The 24,625-nt window shown below is 44.7% G+C and overlaps 1 protein-coding gene across 1 annotated transcript in view; it reads right to left on the bottom strand.

The window, feature by feature from the left end:
• Positions 1-18,105, bottom strand: part of akt3a (v-akt murine thymoma viral oncogene homolog 3a) — an 84,398-nt gene extending 66,293 nt beyond the window's left edge. The window contains exons 1-2 of the mRNA XM_010888754.3: positions 17,774-18,105; positions 6,228-6,519 (exon numbers count right to left, since the gene is read on the bottom strand). Of these exons, the coding sequence (XP_010887056.1) occupies positions 6,228-6,273 (46 nt within the window). The 5' untranslated portion in view covers positions 6,274-6,519; positions 17,774-18,105. The remainder of the gene's footprint in view (positions 1-6,227; positions 6,520-17,773) is intronic.
• Between the last annotated feature and the right edge of the window lie 6,520 nt (positions 18,106-24,625).

The raw sequence follows: 24,625 nt of genomic DNA, 5'->3' as shown, positions 1-24,625 counted from the left end.
GTTAAAGTCTCATTCAGAGAGGAGAGGAAGAAGATAAAGGGAAATGATGTTGACTATCAAGATGAAGACAACCGTATCCTAATTAAAAAGTAGAGAGCATTTCGGCAAAAAACTAACTTTGAGGCTCCTTTAGAAGGCTCTGATATTTAGCTAGTGGTTGTTGAGTAATAACTCTTCTGGTTCATCTCATTAGACAGTTACAACTAATACATCACTTTAACAAAGCATGATTTCCATTAAGCAAACCTTAATCAATCTAGCCTAGGTATTCAATTACATGTCACAGGGCCATTCATCCTGTCCTATACATTTCCCGCTGTGGGTTACAAGCTAGAGAAAGATTAAATAATAGTAACATAATAGATACAGTAGTAAGGCGTTTAACACATTTGGTAAAGATCATGTATTTGAACACTCAACAGAGGCATGGCAAAAGGATCGACAAGCCTCACGCTAGTTCGACGCGCACGTACACGCACATACGCGGACACACACAGACACAAGTCTCTAGTTCTGTCTGCTGCTCCAACAGGCCCCCACACAGTCAGACACTGCGGTTAAACTGATGGATTGACAGTCAAACCACATGGCGAGTCTGAGACTGGGTCAGAACCATTTCCCCTGCGGGACATTGTTGGTCTTCAAAGAGGTCCGGAGGTTCGCACTTAAAACTGATTTCATTTCCCCGCCGTGAAAATCTGCGGCAACATCTTTCTCTCTCAGACTGCCTGGCTTTCATTTGAGATCCACTGTCAACTAGGCAGATGATCGCTTTATTTATTTGGATCCCCAGTAAGCTGACGCCATGGCAACAGCCAGTCTTCCTGAGGTCCAACACTCCATGAATGTGACTTTACAAGCCATAAGAAACACTAATAGACACATATAAGGTAAACATTCTGCACAGCGGTCCATCGGAAGACGACACAGACTGACCATCACGGCGCAATCACTGAAGAACGGAGGAAGCTTGTAGTGAAAGGCAGCTCCTTCATTCCCCTGGGTGACCCTGCATGACCCCCCCCCCCCCCCCCCCCCCCAGACTGCTCTGTCCAGACTGACGTCATGAGTCTGGGCAGAGCAGCGAACTGACCCCGTCCTGGTCCCTCGCTGGACAACACGCAGAAAACACCACCTCTTACAGACAGTCAGCAAGACAGCAAGACGGCCAGACAGACAGCAAACATGACCTCTCAAAGACAGCCAGTCAAAGAGAGGGACAGAGGGGACAGATGGATGGACCGAGAGCTAGCAAGACCAGACAGCGAAGCAAAGACCTCTCAGAGAGACAAAGACAGACAGTCAGCAAGACAGCAAACCCGCCGGACAGACAGACAGACAGGCAGCAAACATGACCTCTCACAGACAGCCGTTCAGCCAAACAAACGGTCAGGCAGGCAGAAAGACAAAGGCCTCACACACACACAGAGTCAGTCAGTCACAGTCAGACGGACAGACAGACAGCTGAAAAGCAAGATCTCTCCCAGCTAATTGGTTAGACAGCCAGAGACAGCCAGCCAGAGAGACAGCCAGCAAGCCAGACACCTAGTCATCCAGGCATACAGGCAATGTTCTGTACAGTAAGTCTGTGTGTGTGTGTGTGTCCTTGATGCATCACACATACAAAAGCCTGAGTCGTGACTGAGGGGGCTGCACTCCTCTTAATATGCGTAGACGCAACACGCTAACAGACAGACGCATGCTGGAGTCCATCCTCAGCAGACTGCTGGCAGACTGGTCTGGTGCTACTGAGACTGTCTAAAGCTGCTGGCTGAAAGGAGGACAGTATCACAACCCGGCGTGATAAACGAAACCGACAGGTCACATAACATTGTCTGCCTCTGCTGTTTAATTCTAACAGTTGCGCGCACACGCGCTTGTGTGTATGTGTGCGCGCGTGCGTGCGTGTATGTGCGTGTGTGTGTGTGAATGGTGTGCGTTCAGCACAATAAACACAAGGTCAGAGTCAGGAACCGTGCCTCATACTCACCCTGGCTCCTCCCTGGGGAATGAGGGAGGGCCGGGTGTTGAAAACAGCCAAGAGGAAGAACAACTGGCTTGACCAGTGGCTGTAAGAAGCCTTGACTCCCCACTCTTTAGGGACGTCTCGGTGCCGGGATCCCGCCGGGTTTCTCTCCATGCACACACTTGGCAGACCTCGGGTCACGGTGGGTTTGGACTCCGCAGACCAAAACCAAACTAAAGGTAGCGACAGTGTTTCACTAGGAACTTCTTTATCCCCCCCCCCCCCTTTCTTCTGAGTCATCGAGGAGCCTTCCAGGGTGTTCCCGTAAGCTGTCCTCTCCACCATGAGTACTGGGGGTGGTGGGTGGGTGGGTGGGGGGCAGTGGCCACTAAAGTGTTGCTCTGTCCGGGGTCAGACGGGTTCTCTCCCCCCCCCCCCCCCCCCCCCCCCCCGCCCGCTTCCCTCTCGCGAGCCACTGAAGGGGGAGCAGGGAGCAAGGAGGAAATGGAGCGCAGTCAGCAGAGCTGGTACCACCAAGGTCAGTGACAGACCGAGAGAGACAGATAGAAAGAAGGGATGATGGGGGAGATTCATTCATGCCTCAGCATGCACCCCCCCCCCCACCACCACCACCACCAAGTCATCACCCCCCAGAGAACACAGTGTTCCATCAGTGTCCTGACCGGGAGACAACAGCAAAATAGCCATGTGATCCCAGCGGCCCCGGAGCGCTCATTCCGCACGCACACACCACGCACGCACTGTCGCAGGGACAGTGAGGTGCGCCCGTAGTCCGAGACGGGACAGACACGTCGACCAGAAGCCACCCGAGGGGGCCTGTGTTGCGATGGTTATCGGAATGATTGCGGGTGCCGTCCATTTCCCCCGTGCGCTTCACCAAACGCTACAGACAACCCATTTAGATCTGCCAGGGAGATACCCCAGTGATCCACAACGCCAAAGCCATCGGATTATATTAATGCCCTTTTATTGAGCCCTGGAAGTAGCGAGACATATTCGATCAGCAACCGGATATCAGGAAGTAGTTTAGATCAATTCACTTTGGACCACCATAATATACACTTAGAAGAACGCCAATTTTGATTGAACAGGGAAACTGGTTAAGAGATTTGAACCGAACAGGCCCTGGCAGTGCAGTTTAGTGTGTCCGGCCGATGAGGGCATCTTTGGCCCGGAGTTCAATCAGCGCCGGTTGAATAGAGTGAGAGGTTTAGAGCTTTAATGGAGTGATGTAAGACAGGGAGGTGGACTGAAGAGCCGGTCTGTCCCCCTCTCAGAGAGACCCATTCAGCTGTTCCGTAAACAGGAAATGATGTCACCACTAGGACCCCCCCCCCCCCCCCCCCCGCGGAAATCTATCAAATAGCTATTTTTTCATCCCAGTAGAGAGCGGACACAGCCAGGAACAAAATAACTATCCTCCAGCAGGGAAAACACAAGCAGACAGTCAGACAAGCGGCCAGAACGGAGCAGGACAGAGAGCAGAGGGGGAAAAGATGAGCGAGGGATGGAGAGAAGAGAGGGAGGGGCAGAGAGAGCGAGAGAGAGGCAGCAAGAGAGACAGAGAGAGGGTGAACGAGGTCATGTTGGCCAGAGTCCAAGCCTAACAAAACGTGCTCTGTTTCCCAGGCAGGGCCAGGCCTCCTCGCCTGCAGCCTGCACGGCTGGAGAGAGTGACCCCACCCCTACCGAGGAGGGAAGTTTGAACAGAACCCCCCCCCCCCCCCCCCCCCCACGTTCCCAGATGGCTTTATATGGGATGGAATGGACAGCTCCGGAGCACACACATCTGGGAGACCACACACAAACACCAACGTCTGCTGTGATTAGCCCAGGCTTAGGACTGTTCTGCACTTGTCCAGACGGTGTGTAATAATCCTACATTTTATGATTTTATCATTGGCAGACTCCAGTGGTTTGGACTGAAAGGGATGCAAGCGCTGTACACTCACATGACCTGGGTAAAGCTCTGAGGGTCAGGCATTTCCCAGATAACTCAACAGTCTCTCTCTCTGTTTCTCTTTCTCTCTCTCTTTCTCTCTCTCTCTCTTATTGTTGTTGGAATAAAAACATTGTATGTCACTGGAACCCCTTGCAGAAGTTAAAACCTTGATTCGATCACTTTTGAAAAACAAGTTCTGTCCTTTGGCTTCTTGGTTTTAGGCTAATTCTTTTCTGTGTGGATCGATACTTCAATATGTCATTAAATAGCACTTAAATTGCTAGCCTCGACACGATGGAAGACCGAAACCAAAACGGCAATAACGGTTCCATGTTCCAGTCTGAAACATGAAAAAGGCAACCCGTCGAAAGCGGCCTTTTGACAGGAAGGAGCTCCAGAAGTCTCAGCACAGACACCCACAGTGACTGCTCCGGGCCAACAGAGGGCTGTGACTCACCTCACCTGTCCATTTCAAATCCGGCTATGTTGTGTCTGGAGATTGTAAAAGAAAACCCCACAAATCAAATCAGACACTTACGTCCAGTCACCACCACAACACTTTTGTCAGTGAAAATGCATCTCGGCGACCGACCAAGTGAGCAGGACCTGGAGCCTTCTACATCTACTGAGAGTGTTGGGTGCAGATGTTGGGGCGCGTCAACCAAACATATGGGTTGGGAAGAGAGGCTAGAGCCTGCCAGCCCCACCGCTCCTCAAATGTGTGTATGTATATTGTCTTGGACTTACACAGACTCGTGACTGGCACCTATACACACAAATAACATTTTAAATAGAATGTGTCCTCCCTGAATGACTACAGACGTGTGGTACCCACCCCAGTCACCATGAAAAGGTTCCAGTGCCTAGTCCTGTCTCATCTTGTAACACCCACTGGCCCAACGCCGGTTTATAACATTATCAACACGGGCCTCAACAACACCTGGACAACGCAAAGATGAACGTGTCCTGAACGTTCGTGGATCGCCGACTTCCTGACCCAAAAGGACGAAACACGCAAAAATGGGCAAGCACTTTCCGGGGTCTTTATCCCTAGGCTTGCAATTTTCGGCTTGCACTTTCTCCCGACCTTCCTAAAGCAGGGCCTACCCAGGGCGGAAAAGGAATCATTACCCATGGGACTTGTTTCTAGGTGTTAACCACACCAATTTGTTATGACCATTTAAAGACGCACAAACCTCAAATGTGTATTTTGCCAGAAGTAATTCAGAGAGTGAGGGGCTCAAGTTCAAATATCTAACTGGCTTGCGCCGACATGTCAAACCTGTTGTACTCCAAATGGCGCCATAAAGCATCCAGAAAACAGACGCTTTCAAACTACAGATTTTCTGGTAAAACAGTGGTAAAACAGTAAAACAGTTAGCTAGTCACATATGATCTGGGGGGGCTCTTTAAGGAAATTGATACGGGGGAAGGCCCTGTAGGAGATTAGCACCTAAAGACTTGCCTGTCTAACCAAACTCTTCCCTAAGGTCAACGATCGTAGAATTAAAGAAATTATATTCTGGTTACGCAGAAACTGATGTGTTGGGCAAGTGCCAGAAAACAATTGGGTAAAGCAACATATGGAAAATTAATCAATGGCTCTGATAATCTCTAAATAATAAAAGTTTCTACAAACTACATGAATGGAAGCAGCCGTGGACACGTTACGAACGATACAGCAGCATCAGTTTGCGTCGTCAGGCAAGCTATGGGGCCGCTTCGGGTCTGAGAAGCCAAGGCTACTTTACTTGACATCGGAGTAGTTGTTCAACAGGCCAAGTGTGCTGTACAACAAACACAGACGATGAGACAAAAGCAGAAACCAGCTTGAAACAAATGCAAGAACTATTCCACACGCTGACTCAAACACTGGGGCACTCCTTCCCCTTCATTCAGCTACAGCAGCCACATCCACAGTGACACAGACACAAACAGTGAAACACACACACACACACACACGGAACCTCCCTAAGCTCAGACACTCAGAAAACCATTCACATACCACAGGCTCTCTCGCTCACACACACTGTTCTCCTCAGACACAATCAGACTGAAGCCATGCCCTGGCATAAAGCAGCCAGACAAACCTGGCTACCGTAATCTCACACACACACACACACACACACAAACACATACACAAAATCAGCCATCTACGTGTTCGCTCACTCTCTATTACACACACACAAATATCTGTGTTTACTCCCTCTGTCACACGCACGCACAGACACACACGAACACACACACATAAATCCCAGATGGTTAACTAAACAGTACTAGGTATTAGGTACTACTCACCCCGTTTCTGCACCCAGCCTTCTTTGACGATGGTGACATCGCTCATGGTGCCTCCCAGCCTCGATGCCGGTGGTGTCTTTCTCCCTCACTCGTGCTCTCCCTGTAGCTCGCTCTGTCGGCCTCTCACACTCATCCACACTCGCGCACACACACGCACACACACGCACACACACAAGTGGTGTCTCCTCTTCCTCTCCTGGTTGTTTCTTCTCTCCCTCCCCTCCCCACTCTCTCTCTCTCTCTCCCTCGTTCTCTCTCACCAGACCTTCCCACTCTCCAGCGGTGACTCAGCCTGGAAGGAAGTAACAGAGAGAAAAAAAAAAGAATGCATGGATTTTTTCTCTCTCTCTCTCTCTCTCTCTCTCTCCCCCCTCCAAACTCCTCTCATTCTTACACAATCTGACACGACAAACAACAAAGTCATTGTGAAGGCAAATATCCCTCGTTCCTTCTCTGTTCAAAACCACCAATGATGCTTTTTATCCTAATTTCCCCAGAGAGGTTTGACTCTTCTGATGATACTGCTTGGTGATAAGTACTTTTTAATAATCGCTATTTGCAATATATCGCAAATGTCTTAATTGGTGTTTTTCCTTCTTCCACCAAAAACTTGAGGAGCTCAGTTGGTGGAACATGTTACCTCCAATACCAGAGTTAGATTCCTTTTCCTCACAGGGCCAGTACAAAAAAGTATGAAAACTTCTGGTTGCTCTGGATAAGACTGTCTGCAAAATTATGGCAATGTAAGACAAGATAAAGTGAAAAACATCAAACCAAAATGTTTCCCTTCATCTAAACAGCCAATAAGACTGTAAACAGAAAGTCGATATAGCATAAAAAGCATTGATTATGTTATTAACAGAATTAAGATCAAACTGCTACTCAGCCCATTCCTTGTCCCTTCCAAAAGAATACCTTTGATCTCTGTAGAGAACTAGGACTGGGACTAGGGCTGAAATAAAATATAGAATCGCCGTTTTTTTTAATACCTGAAAGCCTATCAGAATTCGATTAATCATGTAGCCCTAATTAACACAATTCCACTGAGGAGTTTCACCTACAAGAGACTGTGGCCTCATTTGATCAATTACTAGAGCACTATTACCACCCTAGAAAACAATATTAGAGTATACATCACCCCTATGTTATACATTTGAAACAGTCCAGGGCACACTAGTGTTCCCCTATGTCCTGCCCTGTTGGGTTCCAGATCTGTAGTCTCCAGGGATGTAATGGAGATTCCAGTAAACCTGGACCCACAACTGACCATCTAGATATTTTCCAATGCTCTGAACAATCCCGAACAACTATACTTCTATTTTAGCAAAAAACATATCTTGATGTTTTGGAAAAATAAAGAGGCTACCTCAACTAAAGTACTTTTTAAAGTACTGACATTCAAGCCATGGTGTGGGGGGTGGGGGGTGGAGTGGATGGGGAATGGTTTGGAAATGTGGGTAGGACAGTCCAGGATTGGGGAGAGTGGACAGGTGGCTGGATTGTTTTATTTTGTCCTTATGTTTTAAATGTGTCGCTACAAGGATGTGTTTTTCTTGTGCTGAAAGATAATAATAAAAATTATATAAAATGAAAAAGAGAGCAAAGGGTCAATTCTAAACTTATGCCATCCAACCTAAAATGTTTGCTCACAGCGTCATTACTTAACTAATGCCACAACTACGTAAGTACACTAGCAAAAAGCATTATTCCATCCTAAAGGGTCAACATCATCTCTTTTACCCTCTCTCCCGCTCAGCTCCCTCTGCTCCTGGCCTAGAGGAAGATTCTAAATGATAACACTCAGATGCTCCCTCTCTCATCTGAGCTGAAGCCTGAGTATTCATTCATAAACGGCGGTTGTATTGGAGGTGGTAGTGGGTGAGCAGCTTGAGGCTCTGGTGAGAAGCCAGCAGAACAGGATGGAGCCTGGCAGAGGCTTGAGTGGGCAGTGGGAATATCACTGACCTAAAACTCTAGGATACGATACACCACGTTTAAAAATAACACCACTGTCAATTATGCTATACTGCCTTCCCAAACCAGGTAAAATGCTGCTGAGTTTGTCTTCTAAATTCTCAGACTGGAGTGTTATTTAAGCTAACATCATCTTATCAATCGATTGCAAAGCAGTATTTTAATATTTCAGTGGATATCATTTCTGATCAAGCTTTTGCTACGGGTTTCACCTTCAACTGGGATGATTTCCCAAGTCCACTGGAGATGTATTGATTTTGCCTACTACTTCTTAAAACAGCATGTTCTCCAAACATTCCAGTCCCCGCTAAATACTTCAATTGAATTTGTTCAGCACTGAGTAGTTTCTAAGTGCCAGTTAACCTTTTGACCTGATGACCAGGTGCTACAGAAGCCCCAGAGGGCAATGTTACGGTCTCTAGTAGTTCCACAGTAGCTGATATTGTCTTCACTGGGGGCAGAACGTAACCCTGGCAGCAAACAATGAGCAAACCTAACGTACAGTTAAATGTCATTAGCCTATACAACACCAACTGTGTTCATCACGTCAGTAGAACAATAGTTTTGTAAATGTCTACACGTCTAACGACCAGAGGATTACTTAGAAATTTAAGAGAAATACACACAAATCCAATTGGTCCGTTTAGAGAGAATCAAACCTGCAATAGTTTTCCCGGGTGATGCCATACGACCTTTCTGTACTGTACACAGAGCGTGAAGACTTAAAGGTTACATTAATAAAATCGCAGTTTGTGAATTCCACTGCAGCTCTCTACCTCGCATCTGTATTCAAAGAGGACTCTCCTCGCACACTGACACATCGAAGAAAAGCCATGTCATATCAAGCGAGGGAATAAATGACACACAACTCCACTCAAAGTGCCAGTTATCAGAGCAGATCTCCTGATGGCAGCGTTTTGTGAACACTCTAAAGACCGGACCCACAGTCATGTGTTAGGCTAGCAACACATCACACTTCCACTGACTGTCTACCACTGAGCCAGCGAACGCACAATCCACCTGGGACTCTATCCCCCACAGCCGACTGTCTGTCACAGTAGAGTAGGTCTACAAAGCCGAATCACACAGGATTACTGACAAACACGTTACAGGAAACAGTGAAGCTAAACGGTTTGCCTGAATACTTCTGCAGGTGAATTAGCTATTGGTTTTTGCTCTCGCTTTTCTTCTGTGCCCTTTTTAGATGAATAACCAATCAAAGTAGGTCTTTAGGCATTGAGTTTAGTCGGTTTGATCAAACATGCTCACAGAGAGAGCTACAATTTAAGTGAAATCCCTTGCACAGTTTGTGGCACACATCACAACGTTATACCTGCCTGGTTTCCAAGGCTCCTTAGCCTAAAACACAACACACATCTATAACGCACAATGTGTTTGCTGATATTGGACAGATTCATCACAAAACCAAGATAAAAAAAGACCATCGCTTTGGGAATTTCAAATGAAATGTTATCCTTAGAATGGTGCTTTTGAATGAGGTATTGTTAATATTTAGAACATCTTTATTTAAAGGATATGATCAATCATTTATCAAAGTCGGCATATTTAGAACATTTTGATCTCATCCACTTTTTCAGTTGCTCATTATGAAAAAGCAAAGATCTGTCTTGCCGACGTGGTTCGAAGTGGCAGTTACAGAGGTTTGTCCCCTGTGAGACACCTTATGAAGGGTGTCAGTATCACTTCCTCAAAATAGACAGAATGACTCTAAAATAACTCAAGATGTAATAAATGTTTATCAGAGAAGATGAGTCATTTTAAGTCTACAATATCTGGTTAAGTTTGGTGCAGTATTTCTCAAGGATTCTTTATTTCCTTTAATACTGTAGATAGAAACAAATGGGATTAAGACCAGAAGCCAACTAGGAAAAGCCAGGAACTTCCAGTTTCCTTCCATCATGGACATAAAAAGTAAAAGAAAGAACATCTGTAATGCTCTTTTTCTGGGTTATAAGGGACGACAACAAGTCTGCCTGCCATTTCAAATGCATTGTACATGAGGGGGAAGGCTAATTTGCCTGATACTCAGTGCAGCTTTAGTACCCCAAAAATCCTATGAAAATGACATGTGTTGACATAGCTGTTTGTGTTGTACAGACTGCGATGAGGCCAACCTGATGGTGCATAATGGGGTTTTTCCTTATGATTACTGGTGACCATTAAAACGTATTTATTATGGCAGGATCACACCATCTGTAATGACACTCCTGGTGTAGCTTATTAACTGCAAAGGTTTGGGGGTGTCTGGCAAAACACAACTGATTACTTTCCCCAAGGAGTAATAAGTAATTAAACAAATAATATGGACTTTTTTAAACCCTTACCACCTACAAAATACACATCATGGACTCTCAGAAGAGATTCAGAAATTATTTCAGAATTTCTTTCAGATACAAATCACAGCAACAAGGCATCCCCTCAAGAACCATTCCATGAAAACTTTATTATTCAATTACGGCCCATTTCCTTCTACTGAAACATCAAAGTACAGTATGGTCCAGTCCAACAATTTGCCCAGAGCTGTGTATGCAGGGTAACACAGTGAACTGTGTCATTAATAAGAGTACACATTATGCAGATGTCACCCATATCAGTCCTCAAAGCCACATTGGCTGGAGATGGAGGCTTAGGGCATCACGAGTACTGTCTGGATTTAATCTACTGTACCACTTGTTTTCTAAGACCTCAGCCAGCATTTCTCTTGAGCTCCCCTTTCCTCCTGGAAACCCAAACCGAACCACAATACAGCCATGTGACACTGTGTACCTGATAAGCTAAACGGCTTTGTATCTTCCTTAAAGTGGTTTTCGTATCCAACTGAACGGAGAACCAGACTGACTGAGTTGACCGTGAGATAAAGAGGTGACTGAAATGAACCTCCCGGTTAAACAACGCATCTCCTCGCCGATACATTTAAGCCATTAACCTATCGGGACGCATTTAGAACAACCTTAATCTGCTGTATGGTCCAGATTCTGGTCATGTGCTAAACGGACAGCCAGGGAAGGTGAGGCGTCAGTGAAGATGGCCTTTAATCTTTAAATGTTAGTCAGCAGGACAGGCACTGGGGACACGCACTGGGGACATGCACTGGGGACACGCACTGGGGACACGCACTGGGGACACGCACTGGGGACACGCACTGGGGACACGCACTGGGGACACGCACTGGGGACACGCACTGGGGACACGCACTGGGGACACGCACTGGCTGTGCTGGTGAAGACATAGGTAACTTGACACAGTACAGGTTGTCGCTTTCCTGTTTGCTAAAACAGCGAGAGACTCTGAACTGCAACTTCATGATCAGCGCAATCGTGCAATGGGAGTACTGCATCTTTAGAGTACCTTACAAAGCTGCCAACATCGTCCTCCAAAATGTATAATATGAACATATTTAGCGAGGTGCTGCAAGGCATGCAGGCCCGATTTATTCCTAGGAGGTACAGAACACAATCTATTATCCTGAGATCAATATCAAATAATGCCTCCTTATAATCATCAAGGAGACCTTAGGGACTCCATTTCATTTCAATCACATTTTGCCTGCATTCCATTGGATATGAATAGAACATTCCATATGTATTACCAGCCTATGGTACATGTGGTCAGAAAGTGACCTTTCGGACATGAATGTGAAAGCATTTCGTTTGACCGATTTTACATACTACACACCTTACCACGACACATTCATGTCTAGACTTCGTTAAGATGTAAAAATATAAAATACACTGATCCACTTTCCAATTACCTGTAATTATTACAAAATAAAACCCTTCATGCATCTTCAGATATGTCTCGTGGCAAAAAGCTACTTTCTAACAACTTGGCCTACCATAGACAAATAATGTATAGGGAAAAAAAGATTTGTTCAAATCAGAGAGTGCAGTTGAAAAAGTGGTTGAATTCAAATTAAACAGCACTTGTTTCTTTAATCCATTATATAGATTGAATTACTGTGCTGTTTACTTGCAACTTGGGGTTTGAATTCTAAATGTGTTTTGGACCAAGCAGTGAAAACAGCACACCACATAACAGCAGTCCTACAAGAAGAGCTGATCAAATGGCATGCCATATTTCAAAAAAGAGAAACCCTCCCTGGCATCACCCAAACATGTGAACCCATGAAACATAGAGATGGAGCCTCACAGAACAATCTAATCATTCATTGGATGTGTGGCAGATTCCAGGGGGGCGGAGCTTTAATTTTAGGTCGGAAAATAATGAGGCAACCTTTTGGGGCCACAGAGCTCATCCTCATTGCTCTGCAGAGCACAGGGTTTTGATGACTGTCAATGGATTACATGTAAAGGACAGCACATGAAACTGTGAAATAACAGTCCCAGACACTGTAGTCACTGCCTGACAGTCCAGGCCTGTAATGTTTAGTAACGCAGAACAGAGGAGAATAAAATCGAGCTGCTGCTGCAGTAGAAAACACACATGGATCTGCACGCATTTACACAGGCAGACCAATTCTGATCGCTGTTCACACTCGTTGATCTTTTAACCAATCACATCAGAGCTTATATCAGATCTTTTTCAGAGCCAATCTGATTGGCCGGTTTGGCTCAGTTGGGAGAGCGCGGCGCTTGAAAAGTGGAAATGCCCAATCGGAATCCAAGTACCCGTCTAAACCACAGCCCCATGTGTGACAGCGGCAGCCATCCGCCGGGCAACCGTTCCCGCGCATGCTCCCCCCGCCTCAGACAGAGTGACAAACACGGCGGCCGGGCTGAGATCCGGCGTGACGAAACCCCCCCGCCCTGCCGTTGTAAGCCTGTTGCAGCAGCGGCGCTGGAACCCGACCACGCCGAATCCAATTCATTCACGTAGCCAGGGGGAGCACCCTTGAGATAATCATTTAATTTCAGCGCGGTAGGGTGGAGAGGGGAGCAGAGCGGGGCGGAGGGAGGGTCCAGACAGAGCAAGCCCGCCACACACCATTAATCAGTCTCGCCGTGTCAGGGTAGCAGCACCGAATCCAAACAAGAACAGCACACGGAGCGTTAGGGAAATTCACTGCAGTCCAGCTTCCCCTGTGGTCCGTCTCAAACGACCAATAACGCCTGGTCACCCGCTGGCGGTCCACCCTAGTCCGTGTTGATGAGGGACGGTCCGTTTACTGTGGGGAACAAGGATCCAGAGAGCGAGCGAGTCACATCAACTGATGAGGCTCGTGTCCTCAGAGGATGCGGTGAGCGCTGAATAAGGCCAGGATGAAGTAGAAACACCAGCCACAAGGGCATCAGACCGACATCCGGCACCATGAAGAACTATCGGTGTCCGGGAGATGAGCTCTGGTTGCTGACTCCGGTTGTTGCATATTAAAGATATTTGTTCTCCTAAGAGATACTGTGGAACAGGATCCTGTACCTATGATCCTAAGAACCTGTACATATGATCTTAAGAACCTGTACATATGATCCTAAGAACCCGTACATATGAACCTGCAAAGTGGCCCACCATTACTGGTAAATAAATTATTATCTTCATGGGGGACTGAACACATGAAGCTATAGGCCTACGCAGCATCTCTCAAAGAAGTCTGTACCATGGACTGGCAAATTATGGGCTTCATCCTTTCACGTGTGTTAATAAATAAATATGGCGACCATCACTTTTTTTATTTAATCTTTTTATTACAATTTACTAAGACAATTAATTGTTTTAACATAACCAAAACATGGTTCCTTTACATGTAGCAATTTCAATCATTCTTTTAGGACATGTTGCAGCTATTGGAAATCATTGTGTGAGTTGTATGGGGTTCATGAAAATGTCCAAGAGATTATCAGGTACTAGTACACAATAGAAGACATGCATTGCTTTGAATCACGATTTTGCCACAGTTCCTTTTGTGTTTTCCACAACTGCATGTCATATGTTCAAGATAGCTAATAGTTCAAACCGTTCAAATAATTGCGTCAATTTGGCAGAAAAGAAATAGAAAGCACATTGTATGTGCTGACCGCTAATTAGCAAACATCAATGTGTTAATTAGCGTAACCGTGGATAAATGAAGGAAGCATCAAACGCAATCAATGGAATGTCATCATATGGGATATGCCATGGACGGACAGACATTCCTTCATGGACCAGAGCCGGTCCACACACCTGGGTTTGAGAAACACTATAAACCAATATTCAGTTTGTAACTTACAACCCTAGATGCTTCTCATACCAGATGCTAAAAAAGACATTAAATAAAACACTTTTATATCAAATGTTTTCAAACAAAGCTTTTTTAGATGCCTGTCCTGATAAGTCACTTCAGCAAACTGCATATTTCATCTGTGGCTTTAGCCTGGTTTTAGCTCAGGGTGTTTCACAGCTGCCTGTGAGCGGCAGATCCCAAGCGCAGTAGACAACTGACTCAGCAGCGTTCTGGTTTGGTTGGGTTAGCACAGAATAAAGTTAGAAAGGACAAGAATCAGAAATGTCTTATTCCATCCAAAAATACACCATAAAGCTTTTACAATACCATCAACACTAGAGACCCAGGAACCATATCACGCAGCCAGAATACATAAGCACACATAAGCATAGGTTATTCACATCCATTTCTCCTCTTTAAAACCGTTATCTGGGGGACCTGGTTCAAGGCATTTATTTGAATGCTAGCTATGTTAGGATACACCGAACGTGACACAGAAAGCTGCATTGACAGAATGAGGCAAAGTGCTGACCAAAGTCAAAAGACACATAGGGGCTGTGTATAGCTTGGCTATTTTGCAGACAATATATACACAGTTTAAACTGGCACTGACTGGCATGTGTTTTTCCATTTGTTCATCAAAATGTAAACACTAATGACAGAATGATTTGAAGTTGTTAAATACATTTTCGGTCCTAAAAAATGTACGATATTGATTCTTGAAGAATATAACTTAATATAATATAAAATGTAACTTCATGTTATTTGAATGCCTCTCAAGCGTTAACCGTTAACCATTGTACCCTAGGCAGACCCCAACATATTTGTCTGTTTGTAAATGAGGTCCGCCATAACAAACCTGGTCCCAACTAAACTGTTCACGGATGGGCAGTTCTTGCCTCCATAGCGCTGTCTGAGAATGTCAAAGTGAAATTTCTCAGTCATTTAAAGAAATTCCCTAGACACATTTTTTTTTTCTATTGATTGAACAGCCGATTGTCTCTTGAAAGAAATATCAATTAACTGCTGTATGTGGTTTTTGAAGAGCTTCAGGAAATGTACAGTATATAAAAATACTGTGTACCTTATCGCCAAGACCCTGGTGAAGAGGAAGAGTGTTTCCTTTGTGAAGGGCTATCATGTTGCTTTACACATGACTCTCGCTGTGCACTTAAGAACCCTGTTCAAAACTACAGCTCTGTAACTCAAGATGGCTCTATGGAAGCACTTAGGACATTATCTCCAGCCACACACTTCCTCAAAATGCTCTTCCTTCAGCATCCAAACTCTTAGAGCAGACCCTGGAAAGCAGCTAAGGTATACAGACATTCAGAAACCAGGCGGTTCAAATCCTGAATGTATAATGGCTGAAAGCCATGGCATATGTAAGCAATAAGGCACAAGGGGTGGTGGTATATGGTCAACATACTACAGCGAAGCAATGTTCTTAGGCACGACACATTGCAGGGTGCCTGGACACAGCGCTTAGCCGTGTTATATTGGCAATATATCACATACCCTAGAAATGCCATATTGCTCTTACAAACTGGTTACCAACTCAATTAGAGCAGTCAAAAGTCATTCAGTGTCATATACCACGGATATCCGCCAATCAGCATTCAAACCACTTGGTTTATTAGAGACTAATGCTGCATTTACACTGTGGACCAAAATACCTTCAGACAGGTCGTCATAGTATAAAAAAAAAAGCAAGAAAGATGGCGACAGTGAGGGAGCACAATATTGTCATAGCAACGAACATGCGCCAAGTCACGGTACAAGCAAATTTCCCCAATTATCACATCCATACCATATATCATACCTAACAAATCAATATGGTTAAAATATTGTTACTGTTCTAACTGTACTAGTGACCAGTTTATACTCTTTGCAGCATTGTGCCTAAGAACAGCCCTTAGTTTTGGTACACTGGTCAGGGGTTGTGGTATATCGCAAATATAATACAGGCAAAGTCTTTATCCAGGCACTCCACATTGCGTTGTGCCTAAGACCAGCCCTTGTAGTATACTGGTCATATATCACACTCCCTCTGCCTTAGTGCTTAAAAAAGCCACTAAGAAAGTCTGGGTGAAAAAACACTAATACAGAAATAAAGTAACGTCAAAATATGGGCGTGCATGCTGTCAATCAAATAGAAATCCACAGCCATCATCGTCATCACAGACTAGCTTTCAAGATTATACAACCTTCCAAGTAAGCATGAGTAAGGGCAATACCACAGGAGCAAAATGAATGAAGCCTCAATATGTTATTTATCAGGATCACTTGGAACAGAAACCGAGATTGAGAGCATGGTTTGGTTTGGAATAGAGGAACTGAAAAAGACATTGAGAAGGTAGTAAAGACAGGCAGATGTTGATGTCTGAAGAGTCACCCTTATCTGGAGCTGTTATACCAGTGTCAGCTGTCATCTCTTGTAGGTAGAGGATATTCAATCCCAGAGTGTAGGTGGGGCATATTAAATGCTGGCGAAAGGGTGTAGGTACTGGTAAACACCCTTACTGTGTCATTGTTTCATTTTACAAGAATCTGTAGTCATTTGAATTTGTTTGTTCGTTCCAGGAGTATTTGTGGGATGGAGGTGAGTTAAGGGGATGGGATTTGTTTGGGTTAGGGGGTCAGCCAATTGAATAGAACAGAAAATATCCAGGCATTGTAATATCCGTACGATTTTAGCTATTTCTAAATTCTGAAATGCAGCCAATGGATGCAGATTAAAGTTGTTGACGAGCCACTATAATAACTTGTGACTGCAGTCACACGTCAAGACCTTTGATCGTTTGGTTTAGTAAACGACATGTCGGTGTGACAATTTGTATCGCCAAAACACCTTCACACTGACTGTGAAACTAACTTCACAAAACCGATCCGCTCAAACATGCCCAACGCTAGTTCTCTGCATAATCTCACTTGAGTTTTTTCTGCAAACGCATGCAGCCAATAGCTCGCTAGCAGACAAGTTTCAGAATTTAAAATCGATTTCACTGCCATGCATGCATTATCCCCAGATACCTTATTATGTAATGTGGTTAATGCTTGATGTAAACAATAAAATATCCAGTCATTTGTTTCTGGGTCAGAAGAAGAGAAATGCTGAGAATACACACGCAACTAGGCCAGATCCCGACCCAAAGCACCCACCTCCCTTCCATCTCGAAATCGCACTCGCAGCCTCTTAGTTGCATCATCATCATCATCATCATCATCACGAATCAGCAAGCACCACATACCCTTTCTGGCTAAACGTTAGCTAGCTGTCAGCGTGTAGAGCTTTCAGCATTCGTTAATACTTCAAACTGCACATAAACACTGTAGGTTGAGGGTCTTTGCAAACATTTTGCAGCATACCTATGCTTCTTGTCATCATAATTACCTGGCACGGGAAGTGGTGGGGAGAGCAATGGGTTTCCCTAGCCCGGATAGCGTCCCAGCACTTTATGCTCGCCCTTTTCTTGTGCGCGTGTGAATAAAAGAGAAAGATCAGCCTAGGCAGGAGGCTGTGGCGTTGCTGGAATGGCTTCAAACAATACAGCGAGGTAGTGGCTGCGGCTTGAAGAAGCGGTTGTGACTCCTTGCACGCGAACCGCCGCTGTCAGGTTTTGACGCCGCAGGTTGTTGTTGACGTCCAGGAAAGCTCGTGACGTCACGCTCAGCCACTTCTCGGACGGCTTTCCTTGCCCTCGGTCTCCCCGTCTTCACTGTTCGCCAGGCGGGCTTGGAAGTTGGACGCCTCCCACTTGCGTGCATGTGATGATGACTCACAACACAGTCCATATCACACACCAAAATAATGTGTTTGTTTCTTCTTGACCTTTTGCTTTAATTTGATGTAGCCTTGCATTTACAACGCTGCAGTGTGTTGGACTTCGAACATGCCCGCGATATAGTCTAGATAACTAATATACTCAGTGATTCATCTAGCATTATGTAGGATTAGGATGTAATTTACTAAATTATAGACATCTAATGTGTCATGTTTTATCTGCATATATATTTTACTTAATTTTGTAGAGGCTCTCATGAAGAGCATCTTACAAATTGCATAGGCTACATATGCATACTGGAGCCCCGTGGGAATTGAACTTACAACCCAGGCATTGTATGCGCTGTGATCTACCATAAGTGACCTCCATAAAAAAAAAAAAAACTATATCAGTGAGGATCATTGCTTTAACTGAAATATCATTGAATACTACTGTTTATCAGATGGTCACAAGTCCAACGTTAACACAGTTGGACTTTTTTTTTTAAGTGCAACAAAATCTACGTTTTTGCAATCGTCGTTAAATCTTATTATAATAGAACGACGCGGTATTACAGTTTATTCTATTATTCTTTTTTAATGTAGTGAATTGTTGTCTCTGACAATCTGACCTCTGTCTGCATGGGATATCAGAGATGAAGTGAAAATAAGGTGATTCATCAGTTACACTTCAACAGTCGATCAATATGACTGAAACATCTGGAAATAACTCAGTCTTGTGTTGCTGGGACAATAGAAACATATTACATAGTACTGGACAGTTTTTGCAATCCATTTTGCAATAGTAAAAAGACAAAAGCATGTTTATTTTTTTGGAGAAGCAGTCGCTATTTGTTTCACAAATTGTACATTTCCAAGGATTCGTTTTATTTGATTTTCAGGATTTACATTAGCTTTTTGTTTAGTTTCATATACAGAACATGGAGGTATTTCTTTATTACAGCTGTATTAAGATATTTTAATTATAGCTGCAGTGCATATCAGATTTTATCAATGAAATTCTATTCACATTAATTCACACTAGTACACCAGCCACCCATGTGGTGAAATATTGAACTGCATCCTGCTTAGAGATGTGTTAGGCGGCTCAACCTAATATGAAAGTAAGCAGATTTTGGCGGAGGAGATGAGAGGACATGACCCTCCCACATATTACAGACAGGTCAATTTGCACTTAATCCCAGGAACCAATGACCCAAACCCCTCCCACCAACCCACAAAATACAACACAAACCAATACAATTAGTTTATACTGTCATACTATAAAGGCTTGATTTAATGCCAAGAGGGGAACAATACTAAACTTCTTTTTCATTATGATCACCAGATGTGTCTTGGGGTAGTCTTGTCATCCAAGATGCTTCATCCAGGACACATACTGTCGTGAGTATGGCTTCAGTTCTTGCTAACTGTTTTTCTGACAGATCCTCTCCCCTCTCCTCACTGTTCAATCTAATGAAATTAAAAAGAAATATGACAGCATAAAAAATAGTAAATCACTGGGACCACACCACCCTCAGAATTTAAATTAACTCCAAATGATATGGTAGGGGCTCAATCTCTTATTCAGTGGTTTTAACATTCTGTAATTATTGTCTTGGCAGATTTGTTTTATTCATTATTTGAAATGATTAATAGATGATTTGTGTAAATTAGAAATTATAATTCAGCAATAAAAAATATTTTATTTACCAACCTCATCTTGTGGAGGTAGACTAATCCAGGGTTTCTTAAATCTCTCCCTGGACCAATGAGATGTTTCATTTTTTTTATTTTAACCCTAAAGTAGAACACCTGATTCAATTTGTCAGCTAATCATTACACCTTTGATTAATTCATTTGAGCCATTTCAAGTTTAAAATAAATTGTGTGAAACACCTGGAGGCACAGAGTAGAGTTGTGGGAAACCCTGGAGTAGTAATTTTTTTTAAATCCAAACAGAGTTTCATCTTAACCTCATTATGAAGATAAGAGACTGTTTGTCCAACCATTATGCTTTTAATTCTCATTGTTTTTAGATGAGCTTGACACAGGATAAAGACATCAACTGCATCTCAGTCAGATATGATAAAGGAAGCCTTGCGGGCGTTGGGCCCAACAGGCTGACTATCCACTCGCACCTCCACTCGAGGCCTACGGTGTGGGGTCAGACTACTGCCCAGGCTCCCTGGTTGACCCAGATGGCAGAGTGGCACAGAGGTAGTGTGGAGGGTTGAGGCCGGCAGGGGCCCGGCTGTTACACAGGTTGGTCTGGAGGCGAGCCTGCCCACACTGTACTCTGCTCACAGGCTATGGCCTCAACAGACGCCCCTTCCTCCCCCTGCCATCAGCTGTCTGTCTGCTTACGGGGGAGCTCAACCTGTCCCACCGCACAGGGGAGGAGGGTGTTCCTCACTGCACACACACACACACACACACACACACACACACACTCACATGCAATGTGAACACATTCTCATACAGTGTATGCACACCCCAGAACATGCACACACAAACATGAGGACGCACACACTAACATATCCACACACACACACTAACATATCTACACACACACAGAAACATTTCTCCTATTTATATCTGCATTCTAACCACAATTTGTGGTATATTGATGGTGGATTAATTCCAATATAGATAATGGTTAAAAGATAACACGTTTCTATATAAGGGACCTACAATATGCAATTTGTTTTTTACACACAAAATGGTTTGGATGTGGTATACCTCTCTTTCAAAATATACATATTTTAACGGTTTGCTTTAGTGCAGCTTTGTTTTTTTTTCAGTGTAACGCCATCAGTAGTTTGGTAAAGAAGTTGCCCATCTATTACTCTGGGGCCACATTTATCACTTGAATGCTGTTGTCAGCTGACCCAGAATGGACAATTCTGACCATATTTTTTCCCCTCTGAAGAAAGCTGTCCTGCTGCACACCTTTGACTGTGGCTACAGCTGCTCTGTTCTCTCCTGAGTCCCTCTGCCTTGTCTGTCTGCAGCTGTCCCCCTTTTCACCAGGGCCTCTCCCTCCCCTCCATCCAGGGCCACATGGGCCCCAGTGACCTCTCTCTTGGACGGACATGAAAGGGCCGAAAGGTAGATCTTCCCCGGGCATGGCTAGGTATGGGCCCCCTTGACTGCAGACCGCCTGAGTTCCAGCTCTGTTGTTGTTCTGGAACTTTTAGGGGTTCAGCTGGCAAAATGCCCTCTCACCCAGAGGGAAACAGGGGGTCCAGGTTGGTGAGAGCAAAGTGAGCACAGCGGGCCAGAGGTCGTCATTGGGCATCATCCCGGTGGGCCAGGACACGGGTGTGGCAATTAGAAAATGGCAGTAGAAAGTGTGTGTGTGTGTGTGAAGGACCATGTGAGAATGTGTGACAGCACACTGTAACACACAGATAGCACCTGGAGAATTCCACCCAAACATGTTTTCCTAACGTATTTAACATCATAGATTATGAACTCATTGCTTTTATTGCTTTTATTAATATCAAATGGCAAATTAGTTAGCATTACGCTACATTCTGCCCTGCTAGTAATGGGGAGAATGTTTTAGGGTCATGTTAAGGCAGTACAAATGGGATATTACCTCATTATGTAAACGTAATGTTAATCTGAACCCATTAATTCGTTTTCACTTGATCTCATACTGAGATAATATAGGTACTACCTGAAACACTTATAACATCCCTCAGAAAACCATTTGCTGAGATTTCTTTAGAAGTTTTGGGATCCCAACCTACAATGGAACAACCTTCAGTGATGTCCGCCTGCGGTTGGATTGCACAGGATGCGTACACATTAGTGTGGTCTACAACGATAATCTTCATCAAAGATCCATCAAGCTCTCCAGAGCGGTGTGGTGGTTAAAGGCCCTGCATGGCAGTCCAGTTCCATCCCTGCATTCTGGTTGGCCTAGAGTCTAATGAGGACTGTGTTCATTGGTCCAGAGTTCATTGTTCTTTCAATGGAACTGTGATTGCATGTGGATGAGGCATAGTTGAAGAGTTGGCGTAAAAAAAAGTAAGAATGATTATTGATGTATATGTTATGACTGCTAATTTGTTTTCTCTGGGGAAAAAGATCCTGGCAGAAAAATATTTTGAAGGCAAATTCAGCATGTAGGCTACAACCTTTACTGTCTATTTTTTCTAAGAATATTGTAGCAGCAGAAGTAGTGGGCAGTCTACACACATTGCGTTGGAGCATAACAAATTGGATTTTAAACACCCATCTACATATGTGATGATGTAATTGGCAACCAGATTTTGACAGTGGGTAAGATGATTTTGATTGGTAGAGTCTTTCTGCCTTCTTTGACAATACTTGCAATGACGTTTAAAAAATAGTATTTTGCCATTTCGAATGCTTTCCTGCATCTTGCATGCGTTTGATATGCTGCCTGTTGGGGTGCTCATGCATATCCTACCACTACGGTTTACACAACTAAAACTGCTGTACGACAAGATGAGGTGTGTAGACTGCTAGACTACACTAGGAAAACTGTTTGATCATCGTCGCAGTGTCTGGGGTTTAAGGCTCACTAGCAGAGTGAGTAGCAGTTGTGAAAAAGGTCTACCTTGAGAATCCCACACATTCCGGAATTTTCCTTATCTAGAGTCTGAGAAAATGTGCATCTCCAGAAACATAAGGGGATGTTTGGTTTTTTATTTCCATTTGGGACAAATCAGGGTCACTTTGAGATAAACTCTCGTCGATAGTTTTTGCCTGCCATTGTAATGGGTCACGTGTCTAGTATTGTGAGTTTGCAATAGTTCTTCGATGACCAGTGTTGTAGCCGCCCAGGGTTGTGTAGTGGCACAGGTATGAACACAACATTCAATTCCCCTGGAACCTGAGATCTGAGTAAACGGACAGTAAGATCACATACTTTTAAAGGTGTTACATAACATGAATGGTTGTCGAGGGGACTTTGGTCCAGAATACAAGAAAAACCAGACCAAAGGTAAATTCCGGTTAGGGGTATAAAAGCACGTTTGTGTGTGTGTGTGTGTGTATGTGACAGTGGGTCGTATATGACAGGGACACTTCTGGCCAGAGCCAGTGAAACAGAAGGGTTCATGTCTCTGCTGCAGAGCGGCACTATAGCTTCACAAGCTGTCCTCCTTCATCCCCCTGTCCTCCCCAGGCTAGCCCAATCTGGCCTTCACAGGTCGGGTCTGACTGCAGCAGGAGACCCCTCTCCTCTGTCCTGCCCTCAATTTAGTTCCACGTTGGAAGGGTTCAAATACTTTGAGATGGAAAAAAACGTTCAGACACAATCTCCCTTGGCTGATGGTGAATGTGATAGCAAAGGTTTAGTTACACGCCGATAATTTAGGTTCGACTTTTAATATAGTACTTGTCAAAAGCAATTCCCTCTAAAAGATCTATCTGCATCTGTTATTAATGCCTTTATCGTTTAAAATCATATCCAGATTGTCCCAGTCTATTTGATTGGCACGTGAGCTGAGCAATGTCGAACAACTGGCATACTGACAAATCCAACCTAACGTCGTCTGACGAACAGACTCCCGTTGCTTAGAGACAGTCGACGAAGTGTATCCGTAGACAACGCCAACCTTAGTTGACACATCACTGACATCACCTAACGTCCATTTACAGTATGTGATGAATGCTAAGTAGCCCCTCCTCAGATGTTTTGGGACGAGCCGGGGGTTCGAACGCTCCCTGTCCACCTCTGGCCAATGAAGACGTTACCTGGATGAGGCATTCGGAGTAGGACCCGGCCAGCGGTGCTCCAAACATCCCGAGGCAGCGAGGGGCTGTATGCTCTCCCCTTGGCTCTGCTTCCAGCTGCATTGCTGTCAAGCGACTGGGTGCCATCGAGTTTCCTCTCACACTGGTCCTCCGGTCTAGTCGGTGGTTCAGCCGAACCGTGTGTTCGAGGTTATATTGGACCTCCTTCTCTGGGACAGAATGAATCCGCATTCACTTTTAGATTTTCTTGCCCTTCCGACCCTGGAGTTCAACCACGGTTGACGGTGATCCCGGAGCAATTACACTTTACTTTATCACGGGCTGAACGACAGCAAGCCTTTGGTTACCGGCCCCACCTTTAACCGCTAAGCTACCCTTATTTCACCTCTGGGTTGGTCCTCATCCGTAGTTGATGGACATGTTTCATAGGTTATTTGTCCTCCACCGCCCTCCCTGGCCTAGTGCAATAAACAGATGCCACTCTGAGGGGCGAGGGAGGGCCCGCTGGGAAGGTGCTGTCACAACTCCCGGTCCCCTGGGTCTCCCGTCTGCCTCTGCGCCGCTGTGCGACCGTGGTCCGTCTCTTAAGTCAACACGGCTGGATGCGGCTTACACTACACTCACACACACAGCTGGAACGCCCCCAGAGTCCCTCACATCCTCAGCGCTTTATTATCCTGTGTAGTTTTCTTGGAACATTGTTGACTTTGTGGATCCGATGTGGCCCTTGTGACGTGTCCCCAGGGG

This window comes from Esox lucius, chromosome 5 (genome assembly GCF_011004845.1).
Source record: "Esox lucius isolate fEsoLuc1 chromosome 5, fEsoLuc1.pri, whole genome shotgun sequence".
NCBI classification, from domain to species: Eukaryota; Metazoa; Chordata; class Actinopteri; order Esociformes; family Esocidae; genus Esox; species Esox lucius.
Note: the sequence above shows the minus strand (reverse complement) of the source record. Positions and strands in the feature narration are given on the sequence as shown.